This window comes from Dendrobates tinctorius, unplaced genomic scaffold, assembly GCF_039654945.1.
Source record: "Dendrobates tinctorius isolate UK_male_01 unplaced genomic scaffold, ASM3965494v1 ptg000026l, whole genome shotgun sequence".
In the NCBI taxonomy this organism is placed as follows: Eukaryota; Metazoa; Chordata; class Amphibia; order Anura; family Dendrobatidae; genus Dendrobates; species Dendrobates tinctorius.
Genome location: NW_027361694.1, coordinates 15584841 through 15599839, shown reverse-complemented (window position 1 = coordinate 15599839; position 14999 = coordinate 15584841). Strand labels below are relative to the sequence as shown.

General features: G+C 44.8%; 1 protein-coding gene across 11 annotated transcripts in view; it reads right to left on the bottom strand.

Moving 5' to 3' along the window:
* Nucleotides 1–14999, bottom strand: part of DOCK9 (dedicator of cytokinesis 9) — a 345565-nt gene that overhangs the window by 68931 nt on the left and 261635 nt on the right. For all 11 annotated transcript variants that reach the window (XM_073569540.1, XM_073569534.1, XM_073569535.1 and 8 more), the window contains exon 39: nt 4035–4150. In XM_073569540.1, the coding sequence (XP_073425641.1) occupies nt 4035–4150 (116 nt within the window). The remainder of the gene's footprint in view (nt 1–4034; nt 4151–14999) is intronic.

The following is a 14999-nucleotide window of genomic DNA, read 5'->3' as shown; positions in this document are numbered from 1 at the left end:
GTGCATAAAGTGCAGCACAGATTCATCTCACCTAACAGTCGAGATCCTTAGATCAGGAACAAAACAGACATTTATAGGACATTTCATAACTTTCCCAAATTATTATGGAAACATTTACAGCACATCCTGCATTGTACTACTGTATCCAATTTATAATATATTTTAGTAGTCAGACCATTTTATACAGACTCCACCAAAATGGACAGTGACTCCGACTCCACAGCCCTGATTCCAAGCGTCAGATGACAATAAGCAATCATAAAGCGCCCCCAGTACTCGGACATTCAACAATAAAGGGGTAATTGTCCTGAAACCAGGCAGAAAATATAGCCCAGGAGAAATTAGAAGTACAGAGTACATATAAATGTAATAAATGGATTGTCTATGAAATTATGTAGTTCTCCAGTGCAAAAAAACAATGTACTGGCTCTCAAATTTAACTCTTTAATCAGTATTAACTAAAGTGTAAGACAATGAATCTTATAAACAAGATAACTTCCTGAAAGTGAATCTGTCAGCAGGTTTTTGTTTACGTAATCTGAGAACATCATAAAGTAAGAGCAGACAGCCTGATTCCAGTGATGTATCACTTACTGCACTGAATCCGATTTCTCGGTTAGAGATACAGCAGAGCTAAAACATCTGAGCTCTGTGTAACCCTGCTCACATCCCTGATTAGCAGCTTTCTGTGTACACTGTAAGTGGGCAAAAGGCTGGTAATCAGGGGTTACACAGATTAGCCTGATTGTCCTGCGAAACCTAGTCAGAGAGTGATAATCTCTTGCTGATAAACAGTGATTGTATTGAATCTACAACATAAAGTCTAGTAAATAGCACATCACTGGAATCTGGGTTTCAATTCATACATTAAGCTGCTCTCGGATTAACCTCTTCATGACATGTGCCATAAACATACGGTGCTGCGGGATAAGAGTTCCAACAAACCGCCGTATGTGTTTATCGTGATGATCATGGGGGCTCACACTGAGATCAAATGCAGGTGTCCGCTCCATAAGAGACCTGACACGCTGCAGCAACATCCACGATCGGTGCTAGCTAGTCACCCAGGGAGGGTAGATTGTAAGCTCCTGCTCCGAGCACGCGTTGACCCTCCTCCTCCCTGCCTGTGCGACACTGAGCCAATGGCCAGCAATACAAAAACATTGCAGAGTATTAGATCAGTGATCAGTGCAGGGAAAGTTGATGTTGCATCCTGAGACAGGGTAAAAAAATATTTCTTTTTTTTTTTAAATCACAAAATAAACAAAAAATATAGACATTATTAATTCAATAAATACATTTATTTATTAACAGAAATAAATAAAGTGCACAAATTCGGTAGGACCAAGTCTGGAAATACCTGACCTATAAAACTGTCACAGTAGTCAACCCCTTTAATACACTGAATATATTTAAAGTGGCAACAAACTATGCTGTTTCATCATACAGCTGAACAGAAAGTGGAATAAGACACAAGCAAAGAGCTGTATGCAAATAAAATAGCTGAAAGTGACTTCTTATCCTGCAATGTAAAAGCCTAGCAGTGGAAAAATAAAAAAGCTATAGCTCTCAGAATTAAGTGATGCAAAAGAAATGTATTCTTTCTATAAAATAGTTTCTATTTAGTAAAAGCGCCAAAACTTTAAAAAAATATATAAATGTGGTTATCGCTGCAATCGTACTAACTGGAAGAATAAGGCTACCTTGTCACTTTTACCACACAGAAAAGCATAACCCACTGTCTCCGAAAAAAAACCCCAACAATTCCAGAATTGTTGGTTTTGTTCATTCTGCCTCACAAAAATCGGAATAGAAAGCGATCATAAAACATCATGTGCTCAAAATGGTTCCAATAAAACTTCAACTCATGGAGGCACTGTGGACACCGTCTGGCCGGTGGTGTCTGTCTTTTTAAGTGTGCATAAAAAGCGTGGTGGACCACAGTTTTATGCACTTCTAAAAAGGAGAACGCTGAATAGAGGCCAGGCGGAGGTCAGAGTAACTATGCCTGCCTCAATATAGTGAATGGATCAGTCAACTGAATCACGTCGTTCAGAAATTTAGATGGAAACCCCAATCTAAGTGCTCAGTGTAGAGCCCAGGATAAATGTGATTCCAAATGTTATATAAAATGTTCCCAACAAAAGAACAAAAGATTCAAATCAATCTACTAAAAAAGCAAGTCCACACTCTGGTATGTCACCGGTTAATGGAAATAAAGGTGGCCATCATGCTACTGGTAATATAAAGGCTCTGGAAAAGCGCTATGGTCCTCACCCCTCAAAAGAAATCCAGTGAATTTAGCAATCCCAAATCTAAATGCCCCTCTCCCTTCTGAGCCCCCACAGCAAGTCTAAATCGCAGGTAGCATCCACATTTTGCATTTCTGTAGGGATGAGAGCCCGCTTAATTTACAAGTCCATGTCTCTAGAAGCACGAGCTGGGCACAATGTATGGGCACTACCTTGGCAGATTTGCAATTTTTACTCACACACATTCACTGCTGCTTGTTTCTGGCAAACACCCATGGAGTCAAAATAATCACTATACCTGTACATAAATTCCCAGAGGGGTGTAATTTCCAAAATAGGGTCACTTGAAGAGGGATTCTGCTCTTCTGGCATTTAGGTGCTCTGTATACGGCAAACTATACTTAGATAATTTATTGTCCAAGAGTTAAATAGCGCTCCTTCCCTCCAAAACCTCACCATGTGGCTAAAAAGTGCAGTACAGACACATATAATAATAATAATAAATTTTATTTTTATAGCGCCGACATATTCCGCAGCACTTTACATTTCAGAGGGGATTTGTACAGACAATAGACATTACAGCATAACAATAATCACATACAGTAGATTATAACAAATACCAGGAGGAGTGAGGGCCCTGCTCGCAAGCTTACAGTCTATGAGGAAAGAGGTAGACACGAAAGGTGGGATGATGTATTGTCACGTTCAGCAGAAATTGTGTGACAAATTTTGGTGCCATGTTTACTCATTTCCCCACGTGACCATGTAAAATTTGGGACCAAAACAAATTTTTTGTGGTAAAAATATAATTATTTTTTCTTCACCGCCCAATGGTGTAAGGTTCTGTCACACCCTCGTGGTGTCACTATGATTACTGCACACCACCTAGAAGAAATCACTGAGAGGTGTAGTTTGCAAAATGGGGTCAACTTATGGGTGGTTTCTGCTGTTTTGGCATCTCAGGGGCTCTGCCAATATGACATGGCATCATCAAATCATGCCAGCAAAATCTGCACTACAGTATGGTGCTCCTTCCCTTCGGAACTTTGCACTGTGCCTTAAAAGTAGGTTTCGACTACATATGAGGTATTGGCACAAACAAAAAATTGCATAAAATAATTGCGTAATAAGTTAAAAAATATTTTTTGGTCCATTTTCTCCTATTACCCCCTTTTGAAAATTGAAAACTTTAGACCAAAGTAACATTTAGTGTGGAAAAAAAATAGTAATTTTCCATTGATTCCGCCCAATGTTATACAATTCTGTGAATCGCATGAGGGATAAAAATTCTCACTGCTCCACTAGATGAATTCCTCAAGATGTGTAGTTTCCAAAATAAGGTCACTTGTGGGGGTTTCTGGTGTTTTGGCATGTCAGGGGCATTCGCAATCGGTTACAGCCAAATTTGCGGATCAGAATTTAATTGGTGCTCATTCCCTTCTGAGCTCAACTGTGTGCCCGAAAAATAGTTTTCCCCCACATATGAGCTGTGTACTCAGGAGAAATTGCGCAACAAATTTTATGATCCATTTTCTCTTGTTACCCTTGTGAAAATAAAAAAAAAATGCAGCTCTCTCTTGGGGATAAATGGCAAAAACCTGCCTACAGATTCCCTTTAAAAATCTATAAAACTTCAGGGGCACAGTACCAGTGGAGCATCAGGAGGTTACCATTAGTGGGCACATTTATTAAATGCAGATATAACATATTATCATGGCAAATGACACTAAAACCAATGGTAATTATGTTGCAACAAAAAGGAAAAAGAAAAACAGCACATACCTTAAATGCCATAGTGAATAATGACAAAGTGTCCAGGATAGTAAGGCATACTTCAGTAGCTATGTTTGCTTCAAGTAACGACTGGTGAAGAATATCTGCATCTGAATGGCCGTAGCCTAAAGAAATGGACAAGCACTGGGTAAACATTTCAGTAAAAAATCATAATACATAAAACCGCATGGCAGAAAAATCAGTAAATTAAATAACATTAACAGGATAAAAAAATAAGTAAAAAACATGAAAGGCTGTGACTGATAATTTTCAAGTTCAGTTACTGTGACTTTTCGTTGGATAAACCTTTGGGTCCAAGTCAAAGCCATAGATAGAGTAGAAAGCAAATGTACAGATAGAACTCTGTTCACATCAGTGCTGTTTCTTCTATTTATCACACTTGCCACAGCACTGTGCTGGATTCATTGCATGATGGACACAGGCTACGACAGCGACCTCCAAAGACTTATTATGGGGTCTGTGAGGTTCTGCTGAGGCATCCATTGCTTTAATAGGAAAAAACAGCCTGTCATACCTAATGGAGTCTTCAGTGCAGATGTGAACAGAGCCCATTTTACAAAAAAGGTTTTCAGGAACGATTATAAGAAATAAACAATGAAAGTATGTCTGTGTCTCAACCATAACATGTATGGAAACTGACTGCACAAGCAAGAGTACTGCAGTCTAGTCTCACTTTGCCTTTTCTAAAGGTTAATAATGACATCTAAGGGGTCGTTCACGTAGGTTAACTGCAAAGCATGTATTTGCTCTAAAATGTGCAACAGAAATCGGTAGAACCTTGGTTTTCAGGCCTGGATTTCTGGCTTACAAGGAACTGGCCATTTAATTCATGCTGCCCAAACCACAGGCAGGATTATCACAACGTGACTGCAGCCAGGCTCTGACATTGCTGTGTTTTATTCTGAACCGCTTTGGCAATTGAGAGTAGGCATGAAAAGTCGTCCGGGGACAATTGATCACAGCTGACTAGTCCTATGGGGTTTCTGCACAGTTTCCCCCTGCCCCATTCCAGTTGACTGACAGGTGTCTCCCTCTCTGTGCGTAGAGAAACAGGGATTTTTGTGGTACTCACCGTAAAATCCTTTTCTCCAAGACGCTCATTGGGGGACACAGGACTGTGGGTGGATGCTACTGCCGCCAGGAGGCTGACACTAAGTGAATGAAAAAAAGGTTAGCTCCTCCTCCACAGCGTACACCCTCGCCTCGATTGCAGGAGAAACCAGTTTGGTGCAAAAGCAGTAGGAGATCAACAAGAAGACAAAAAAAAATCAACCTTAATGCAGGTAACGACATGTCTAGAAAACCCACCTTCTATCAAAAATACATTTTAGTAAGCAAAAAAAAGGAGCCAATTGGCTAACAGGGTAGGTGCTGTGTCCCCCAATGCGCGTCTCGGAGAAGAGGATTTTACGGTGAGTACCACAAAAATCCCTGTTTCTCCTTCAACTCATTGGGGGACACAGGACTGTGGGACGTCCTAAAGCAGTCCCTGGGTGGGGAGCCGACTCACCAGTCCAAGTTATACGCACCTCCTGTCTAAAGGTGCGCCACCGATGCTTGAAGAATCCTTTTATCCAGGCTTGCATCTGCTTAAGCCTGAGTATGGACATTGTAGTGTTTGGAGAATGTGGGCAGGGCTGCGTACTGAAAATGTAGGCCGTTGATAGCGAAGAGTAAAAATTTCTGATGTGCAGGAAAAATGGGGATGTGCAGGTACGCGTCTTGGATGTCGATAGAGGCCAAATATTCTCCCCGTCCTATGGTAGATATGACCGAGCGGAGAGACTCCATCCGGAAATGTCTGATTCTGACAAATCTGTTCAGAAGCTTTAGGTCCAGAATGGGCCTGACAGTCCCGTCCTTTCTGGGGACCGTGAACAGGTTGGAATAGAAACTCTGAAATCTTTCGTCTTCCGGTACGGGAAAAACAACACCGTTGTGCTGGAGCAATTCGATGGCCTTGAACAAAGCCTGTGCCCGGGTTTCCATTTTGGGAGGACAAGAAAGAAAGAATCGTCTTGGGGGGTGCTTGACAAACTCTAACTTGTACCCCGAGGACACCAGCTCTCATACCCATGTGTTGTGTACGACGGAGAGTCAGACATGGCAAAACCAGAGTAGGCGACCGCCTACTCTGCTGGTTTTGTCCGGAACTTGCGTCGAGTCATTTGGCTGAAGATCTTTGGGACCTAGGTCCCCTCAATCTGGGCTGGTGGGATCGCATTCTCCCCAATGGGTTGGCTCTATATGAGATTTGACGATCCCGGTCCTGTCCTGTCCTGAAACGGCGGGGTTGGTTGCTGCAGCCCACCCGGGGTTGTGAAAGGACCAAAACCGTGTCTGAAGCTGGTGACGAAACGGCTGTTTAACCCTTTGCTGAGGGAGAAAACTGCTCTTGCCCCCTGTGGAGTCAGAGATAAGCTGGTCTAACTTCTCACCGAATAGGCGGCCGCTCTGATAAGGTAAAGAAGTTGAGGACAGGACTTTTTGGAGGTTGAATCTGCACGCCAAGTCCTCAACCACAGCGCCCTCCTAATAGAAATTGCATTTGCGGCAGCGGGGGCTTAGCAGCTAGCCGCTTCCAAAGATGCATTAATCAGTAGTCTGCGGCCAACGCAATCTGAATAGCAATCTCTGCTACCTCCGCAGGCAGGTCCATACCCTTGCTCTGTTTAAGGATTCTGACCGAGAAACCATGTCCTTGGCTACCCAAGTTGCTGCAAATGAGGGAGAGAGTGCCGAACCTGACGCTTCAAATACAGAGTGAGCCAGGCTCTCTATGAGACGGTCAGTGGGATCCTTGATAGAGGAACCATTACGTATGGACAACAGGGTCTTAGAGGTCAAGCGCGACACGGGTGGATCTACCGTCGGGGATTCCGCCCACTATTTACAGAGATCAGGGGCAAACGGGTATCTTGCCTCGAGCGCTTTCTGGCCTGAGAAACGCTTGTCTGGCCGTTCCCTGTGTCGTTGCACTATATCCTCAAACTCTGAGTGGGTGGCAAATACTCTATGAGGCTGCTTGACCCACTTAAATGACACCTTGTGACCTGAGGTCAGGGTGGATTCATTGTCAATCCCCAGGGATTGGTTGACTGCCTCGATAAGGCTGTCCACTGTTTCCTGGTAACCCGGAGTAACTAAGTCAAGGGGCTCGTCCGAGTCGTAATCTGAGCTTTGCTCGTTATCGACTACTGGCGAGGGCGAGCGAGAGGCAGAGCTTATGGATGCCGAGGCACAAGACGGAACGGGAGACGCTGTGTGGGTTCGTTTCCCCTGCATCTGCCTAGTGTGAGAGTGGCCCCTGCAGGCCGGAGGCTTCTGTGAGGTGGAGGACCCCTCTAAGACAGGTGAGCCGCTATCCCTGCCCCTATCTGGGGCTTGAAGGGACTCGATTGCTCTCGTAAGCCATGAACTTCGACAGAGACAGAGCCCATTCCGGGTGACTAGGTACACTGGGCTCGGTCGCAGGGGAGGGCTCCTGGGCACGTTTGGAATCGCAGACTTCAAAAATTTGTTTGCTTTGTGCATGTGGGAAGGTGGACCGACAGGAGGTGCATGCAGAGTACAGAAATGTGTGCGTCTTTGTTTTTCTGGACATGGTGGCCCTGCTAGGTGATATGTCTGCAGGGGGGAAAGCAAAAACGCTTAACCTCTGGAAAAAAAAAAAAAGGAGGTGGCGTTATTCCTTCGGGAGTAGCACTTACACCAGTCCTGTATACTCTTAGGCGTCCAGCCTGCCGAACAGCTGCTCTCTTTTCAAAAAAGTGCGCCTCGGCGTGTGGGTGGGCCCGCCGGAAGAGGCGACCGCCGGTGACGTCATGGGGGAAGAGCCTCTGCCCGCGGTCTAGTGCCGGCTGAAGCCGGAAGTAGACGCATCGCGAGGGGCGGGACTTCAGCCCACGGCCTAGTGTCGGCAGGGGCCGGGGTTGGAATGGTGCTGCCGACTGCCACAAGCTGTGGGAGCGCATGCTGGCCCCCGTACTCGTGCGGAAGCCTGGGAATGTGGCCAGAAAAAATGGGGCCACTAGCTATGCCGACTACCCGGGGACCAACAGGAGCCCTCCCAGCCCACCTCCTTCCGTGCCTCACTCCTGGATGCTCCAGCTGATCCTCAGGTTGAGGGGGGGGGAGGGGGCTGCATAAAAAAATCAAGGACCGTGCAGGCACCCTAACGCCATCTCCCCTCAAAGGGATGAGGAGAGGGACCGTCCGCCTCCTTCCACCACCGCAGTCTTTGCATTGGTGGTGCAGTGGGGGCCGCACGGACTGTACCTGTGCCTCTGTACAGCCTAGGGTTTCAATACCTTAGGGTGGTCAGGGCTGAGTCCAGCATCATGTCCCATGTTGCGGGAGAGGATACGTGGAGGCGACACTCCAAGTGCTCGCCGCTGTTGGTTTGGGGAGATCGGACCCTTTCAATAGGGTCTGTCACCCCTTTCATCTTGAAAGAAAAAGAAAAAAAAAACAGACGTGTGCCTCCTACGGACACTAAGCATAAACTGGTTTCGCCTGAAATAGAGGCGAGGGTGTATACTGCGGAGGAAGAGCTAACCTTTTTTTCCATTCACTTAGTGTCAGCCTCCTGGCGGCAGTAGCATACACCAGAGTCCTGTGTCCACAATGAGGCGAAGGCGAAACACCCATCAGCTAGGACAGGGTTTCCCAACTCCAGTCCTCAAGGCACACCAACAGATCATGTTTTCAGGATTTCCTTAGTATTGCTCAGGTGATAATTGCTTCACCTGTGCAATACAAAGGAAATCCTGAAAACATGATCTGTTGGTGTGCCTTGAGGACTGGAATTGGGAAACCCTGAGCTAGGAGAGCAGGGAAGAGAGGACCCACTTTGGATTAATCATCTGAGATGCAGAGTCCTCGCAGTGTTTCAATGGTTACATTACTTGGATGACAGGTTCCCTTTAAACTGCAGCAGCCAGCTTAGAAAGGCGGCTGATCTAGAGCTAATGCGCCGGCCTCTCTCTACCTGCTGCAGTTTTTGGGTGACATCTGTAGTGAAACTCTTTCAATAACTGTATAAACAATGCGGTTCTTGTAATGAAATAAATCTGGCTTGTTTAGTAAGCATTTTATGCAGACTTTGGTGTTAAAAATGTACAGTTTTTGTGCCAAAATGTGCGTAAACAAACTATGAATGTACATTTCAATCGGACTATGAGAATATTTCACTCTTCTGTAAAGACATTTTCTCCAGTGAACAACTGTCTTTTTAGTAATCACTCAGAAGTGAAAATAGTCTGTCTAGCAATACATCTACAGAGTAAGAATGAGTAAACCGAACAAAAGCATTAGAAGAGCATATCGAGGATATACAGAATATCCAGGATACACAAGGCCATCAATGACATCATATCAATACATGCAGTTAGGCAGCAATCCACAACTTGGTTTATCGTCTGTCATTTATTGTCGAAACCCAAGCACAGCCGATCAGTTACATTATAGGCCGCTCTCTTCACACCATGGTTATACCATATGTCAGATGTATATGACTGTTTACTTAATATGTGTTTATACTACACTTTTAACCCAAGGAAAAGTAGTATTTTTTTCCATACTTGTACATGAATCCAAATTTATCATAAAGTTTACATTTCACCCACCTGGAGAAATAAATATATGCACCTTCTTATATTACAAAGGATAGCACACTGTATCAATCTGAAGTATACAGTCACATCTGCGGTGTGATGGAGGTATACACCTGGCATAAGGCACAGACATGCTACGCTTGGTCGGATCAAGGCAGTGCACACACAACCATTACATACTAAGGTCCTATCCACACCACATGCTGGACATATAGTTATACAGGTATAGTCTGTGGTTTTTCTTCCTAATCCCATAGATCAGTAACGGATTGACCTGCAGTACAGAATTAGTATATACATTTAGGTCCGGTCGAAATGTTTCCAGCATATATTTGGCCCCTCTATAGGAGTATGAGTACACCATAGGATGCAATTACGTATTCCAGCCAAGCATGGCCTTCAGATATAGCCCATAAATGTGGTGTAAGCAGAACCTCTACTATATGGCTTTGTTATATCAAGAACACAGGATTCTCAGGAGGAAAGGGCTTTCAGCTGTGACCGTCACTCAAAGCAGCATTAAAAAATAAATATAAAAACCCACTGTGGAAAGCAAACAGAAAAAGCACTTTAACATACGGTAAGTAGTGTTCTTCTTGGCATTCCACATAATGGACAAAATATACATTTTTGTCCATCATCTCTTTCCAAATTCTTACAATGTGGGACATTGCTACGAGGAGCACACGAGCTACTGCAGCTCCAAGCACATTAGATCTTCTATATATTAAAGACACAAATACATCAGTGTTTTCAAAATGGAATATACAAGCACCAGGCTTTTTTTTTTCATTAAGGCCATGTTCACACTAACACAGTGCTCTTCTGTCGGAATCCCACAAAACAGTCAATGTTTTTGTGCATGCCCGTAAAAGAGGAATACTGCCAGGGCTGAGGCCGACCAGTGTCCACAGTGACTCCATTGGCTTTTTTACGTGAAAGGCTTCATTAAGGCAATGTTGGAGGTCCCGATGGACCACCGATTTTCAGGGATTCCAACAGAAACCTGACGCAGTCTTCAGCAAAGACCACTGTATTACTGTAATCCCAGCCTTAGTTGTACGAGTCCTGATCATGTCTTCAGTATGATAAAAGGGGTGAAACACAGAATAGGCTTACCAGTGTAGAGAAAAAGAATGGAGACAAAGTAACATACCTCAAGCAGGATGGCAAGGCGAAATGGAGAGAGGAGCATGCATACTTTCAAATGACTTGTGTGGAATACAAATGGTTTGGATTCAGATTTTGGATGCAGAAACTAAAAATCCATAAGGATTAATGGAGCTAAATAAATGACAGGGAAATGTAGGTGCCATAACCACACATCTATGACTTACTGATCTGCAGCTACAATCAGTATTGTAATATAAGTCCATTATTCTAGGGCAATGAATATAAAGTCTACATTGCCTTCACAATCATTCCAGGACTCTTCGTATTATAGTCCTAATAGCGAAAAAAATCAAGCCCCAAAGCCAGCTGTCCTGCCAAGTAATGACTTTTTTATAGTCTTTACTAAAGGGGTGGTGCTCATAAGGTAATTCTACAGAGCAGCTAAAAGACACATGCCCCCAGAGAATCCTGCGAGCATCGGCCCCCTCAGTAAAGACCATACAAAGTTATCCCTAAATAAAAGGCCCCGACCTCGGGAACTATGGCAGATTAAAAAAACAAAAAAAAAATGAATACTTAATAATAGCAGTAAGAATAAAGAGATAAAACTGGCCACTTTTCTCTTGGTGATGGGTCTAAAGTGGCTTCACACCACTGAACAATGCCTGCTTAAATGTTAAAGTGTCCAAAAACCAAACACACAACCAATCCTCTCCCGGATCGGCGCCGTTCACAGAGAGCAGTGCTGTCGCTTCAAGCAGTCACGTGGCCAGTGCAGCAAATCAGCAGCCGCTGGTAGGCAGCCTTCACTATCCCGGAGGCCCTGATGGAGCAATGCCGGACCAGGGGGGCAAGTATATGGCTTATTTTATTATGGACACATTGACATTTAAGTAGTACAGTTTTGGACAACCTCTTTAAATACTATTTAAACACAGAACTTGCTTCCAATAAAATATAACAAATGCCACAACTGTTACAACACTACTACTGGCTTGAACATCCTTGTACGGAAAAAAAGAATTGGTGGGATGGGTACTACATTTACAAAAAAAATTATGGCCAGATTTGTACATTATAGTTTTGCTGAAATAGCATAATTTACATCATTCATCTTGATGGATGTCAGATTTACAGATCTGTAGGACGGTCAAGATTGCGAAAATACAGGACTGTGAACAATATAGATTATACCTATGGTCATTTGAAAATACATAAAGGTAACTAATGAAAATTAGCCAATGCCATGCTTAATAGTGACACAAGTCCCAAATATTCTCAATGCACACTATACAGAGAGATTTTAGAGTCCATCTCCCCATGCACATATCTAATAGGCCTTTCTGCTATATGTAACATACTTTTTCCCAGGGAGCATTGCCCAGAAGATGCAGGTTTCCAGGCTGGTACTACATCAGAATATAAGATACAGAGTAATGCAGTGTAATTACAGTATAGGATGGTAGAACAGCTGTATAGCTTCAAGCATTGGTTTTTCCTTCTGTGGTTTAAAGGGCTGATGACAACTAAATCTGCTTCTGTTCAAAGGATTGCAGGCAGTTAAACAGGCCTTATGAAGACAGAAAAGAGGGTCTGCCTTGTATTCCTCCAAGGCCAGTCTCCATTGGCTTCTGGTATTGCTTCCGATCCTACTCTCATATAATCCTAATGAGCTAACCTATCATAGCAGAGGGTCCATCCAGAGTAAAGAGCAATATGATGTGCCCGTGATCAAACACATAGGATATTACCATAGTAAATACCGTATATTCTCGTGTATAAGCCGAGTTTTTTCAGCACATTTTTTTGTGCTGAAAACGCCCACCCCTCGGCTTACACACAAGTCAATTGTCCCAGATGGCCGGCGGGGGAGGGGAAGCTGCAGAGCAGCGGGTCACAGGAGCAGGCGGCTGTAACTGTGTCGGCTGCTAAAGAGAAATGAATATTCACTTCTCTTATAGCGCGCACAGTGACACCCGCAGCCGCTGGCTTCCAGAAGACATCCTACACACTTTCCTGCGCACACTCACTGCATCTCGTTTGTTCCAGAACCAGCAGCATTTCCTGCCGAGCAATCTCATGGCCCTGTTCATTAAGGCAATGAATATGCACGCCTCTCCACTCCCATAGGCGTGGAGTGAATATTCATTACCTTAATGAGCGGGGCCACGTGATCGCTCGGCAGGAAGAGCTGCTGGTGCCAGAATGAGAAGCATAGAGGGCACGCAGGCAAGGTAAGTAGGCTGTTTGCTTTTTTTTTTTTTTTTTTTTAATAGGAAGCATGCATACAAGGATAGGGGATAAGGAGCTATGTATACAAGGACAGCGATGGGGGAGCCATGCATACAAGGACAGCGATGGGGAAGCCATGCATACAAGGACAGCGATGGGGGAGCCATGCATACAAGGACAGTGATGGGGAAGTCATGCATACAAGGACAGGGACCGGGGAGCCATGCATACAAGGATAGGGGATAAGGAGCCATGCATACAAGGACAGGGACAATGGAGCCATGCATACAAGGAAAGGAGCCATGCATATAAGGACAGCGATGGGGGAGCCATGCATACAAGGACAGCAATGGGAGAGCCATGCATACAAGGATAGGGGATTAGGAGCCATGCATACAAGGATAGGGGATAAGGAGCCATGCATACAAGGACAGCAATGGGAGAGCCATGCATACAAGGACAGCAATGGGGGAGCCATGCATACAAGGACAGCAATGGGGGAGCCATGCATACAAGGACAGCAATGGGGGAGCCATGCATACAAGGACAGCAATGGGGGAGCCATGCATACAAGGATAGGGGATAAGGAGCCATGCATACAAGGATAGGGGATAAGGAGCCATGCATACAAGGACAGGGGATAAGGAGCCATGCATACAAGGACAGGGGATAAGGAGCCAGGCATACAAGGACAGGGGATAAGGAGCCAGGCATACAAGGACAGGGGATAAGGAGCCATGCATACAAGGACAGGGGATAAGGAGCCATGCATACAAGGACAGGGGATAAGGAGCCATGCATACAAGGACAGGGGATAAGGAGCCATGCATACAAGGACAGGGACGGAGGTGCCATGCATACCAGGACAAGGATGGGGGAGCCATACATATAAGGACAGGGACCGTGGAGCCATGCATACAAAGATAGGGGATAAGGAGCCATGCATACAAGGACAGGGGAGCCATGCATACAAGGACAGGGACGGGGGACCCATGCATACAAGGACAGGGCATAAGGAGCCACGCATACAAGGACAGCGATGGGGGAGCCATGCATACAAGGATAGGGGATAAGGAGCCATGCATACAAGGATAGGGGATAAGGAGCCATGCATACAAGGATAGGGGATAAGGAGCCATGCATACAAGGATAGGGGATAAGGAGCCATGCATACAAGGATAGGGGATAAGGAGCCATGCATACAAGGATAGGGGATAAGGAGCCATGCATACAAGGATAGGGGATAAGGAGCCATGCATACAAGGATAGGGGATAAGGAGCCATGCATACAAGGATAGGGGATAAGGAGCCATGCATACAAGGATAGGGGATAAGGAGCCATGCATACAAGGATAGGGGATAAGGAGCCATGCATACAAGGATAGGGGATAAGGAGCCATGCATACAAGGATAGGGGATAAGGAGCCATGCATACAAGGACAGGGACTGGGGAAGCCATGCAAACAAGGGTAGGGGATAAGGAGCCATGCATACAAGGACAGGGACGGAGGTGCCGTGCATACCAGGACAGGGATGGGGGAGCCATGCATACAATGACAGGGATGGGGGAGCCATGCATACAATGACAGGGACGGGGGAGCCATGCATACAATGACAGGGACGGGGGAGCCATGCATACAAGGACAGGGACGGGGGAGCCATGCATACAAGGACAGGGATGGGGGAGCCATGCATACAAGGACAGGGATGAGGGGACAATGCATACCTGGCTTATACTCGAGTCAATAAGCTTACCCAGTTTTTCGTGGCAAAATTAGGTACCTCGGCTTATACTCGAGTATATATGGTACTTGGCATGTCTACGTTATTATAGAGATTGTTTCATTTTATGAAGAATATATAAAAATAGTGAAATATGAGCAAAAGTTTGGCTTACACATATTTATAAGAATCTCTTGTTTTACTAGTGAGAAAAGTACCAGTAGGTGTTACATCGGCACAGAATAGGGCATTAGGGTTTACAAGTATCGGA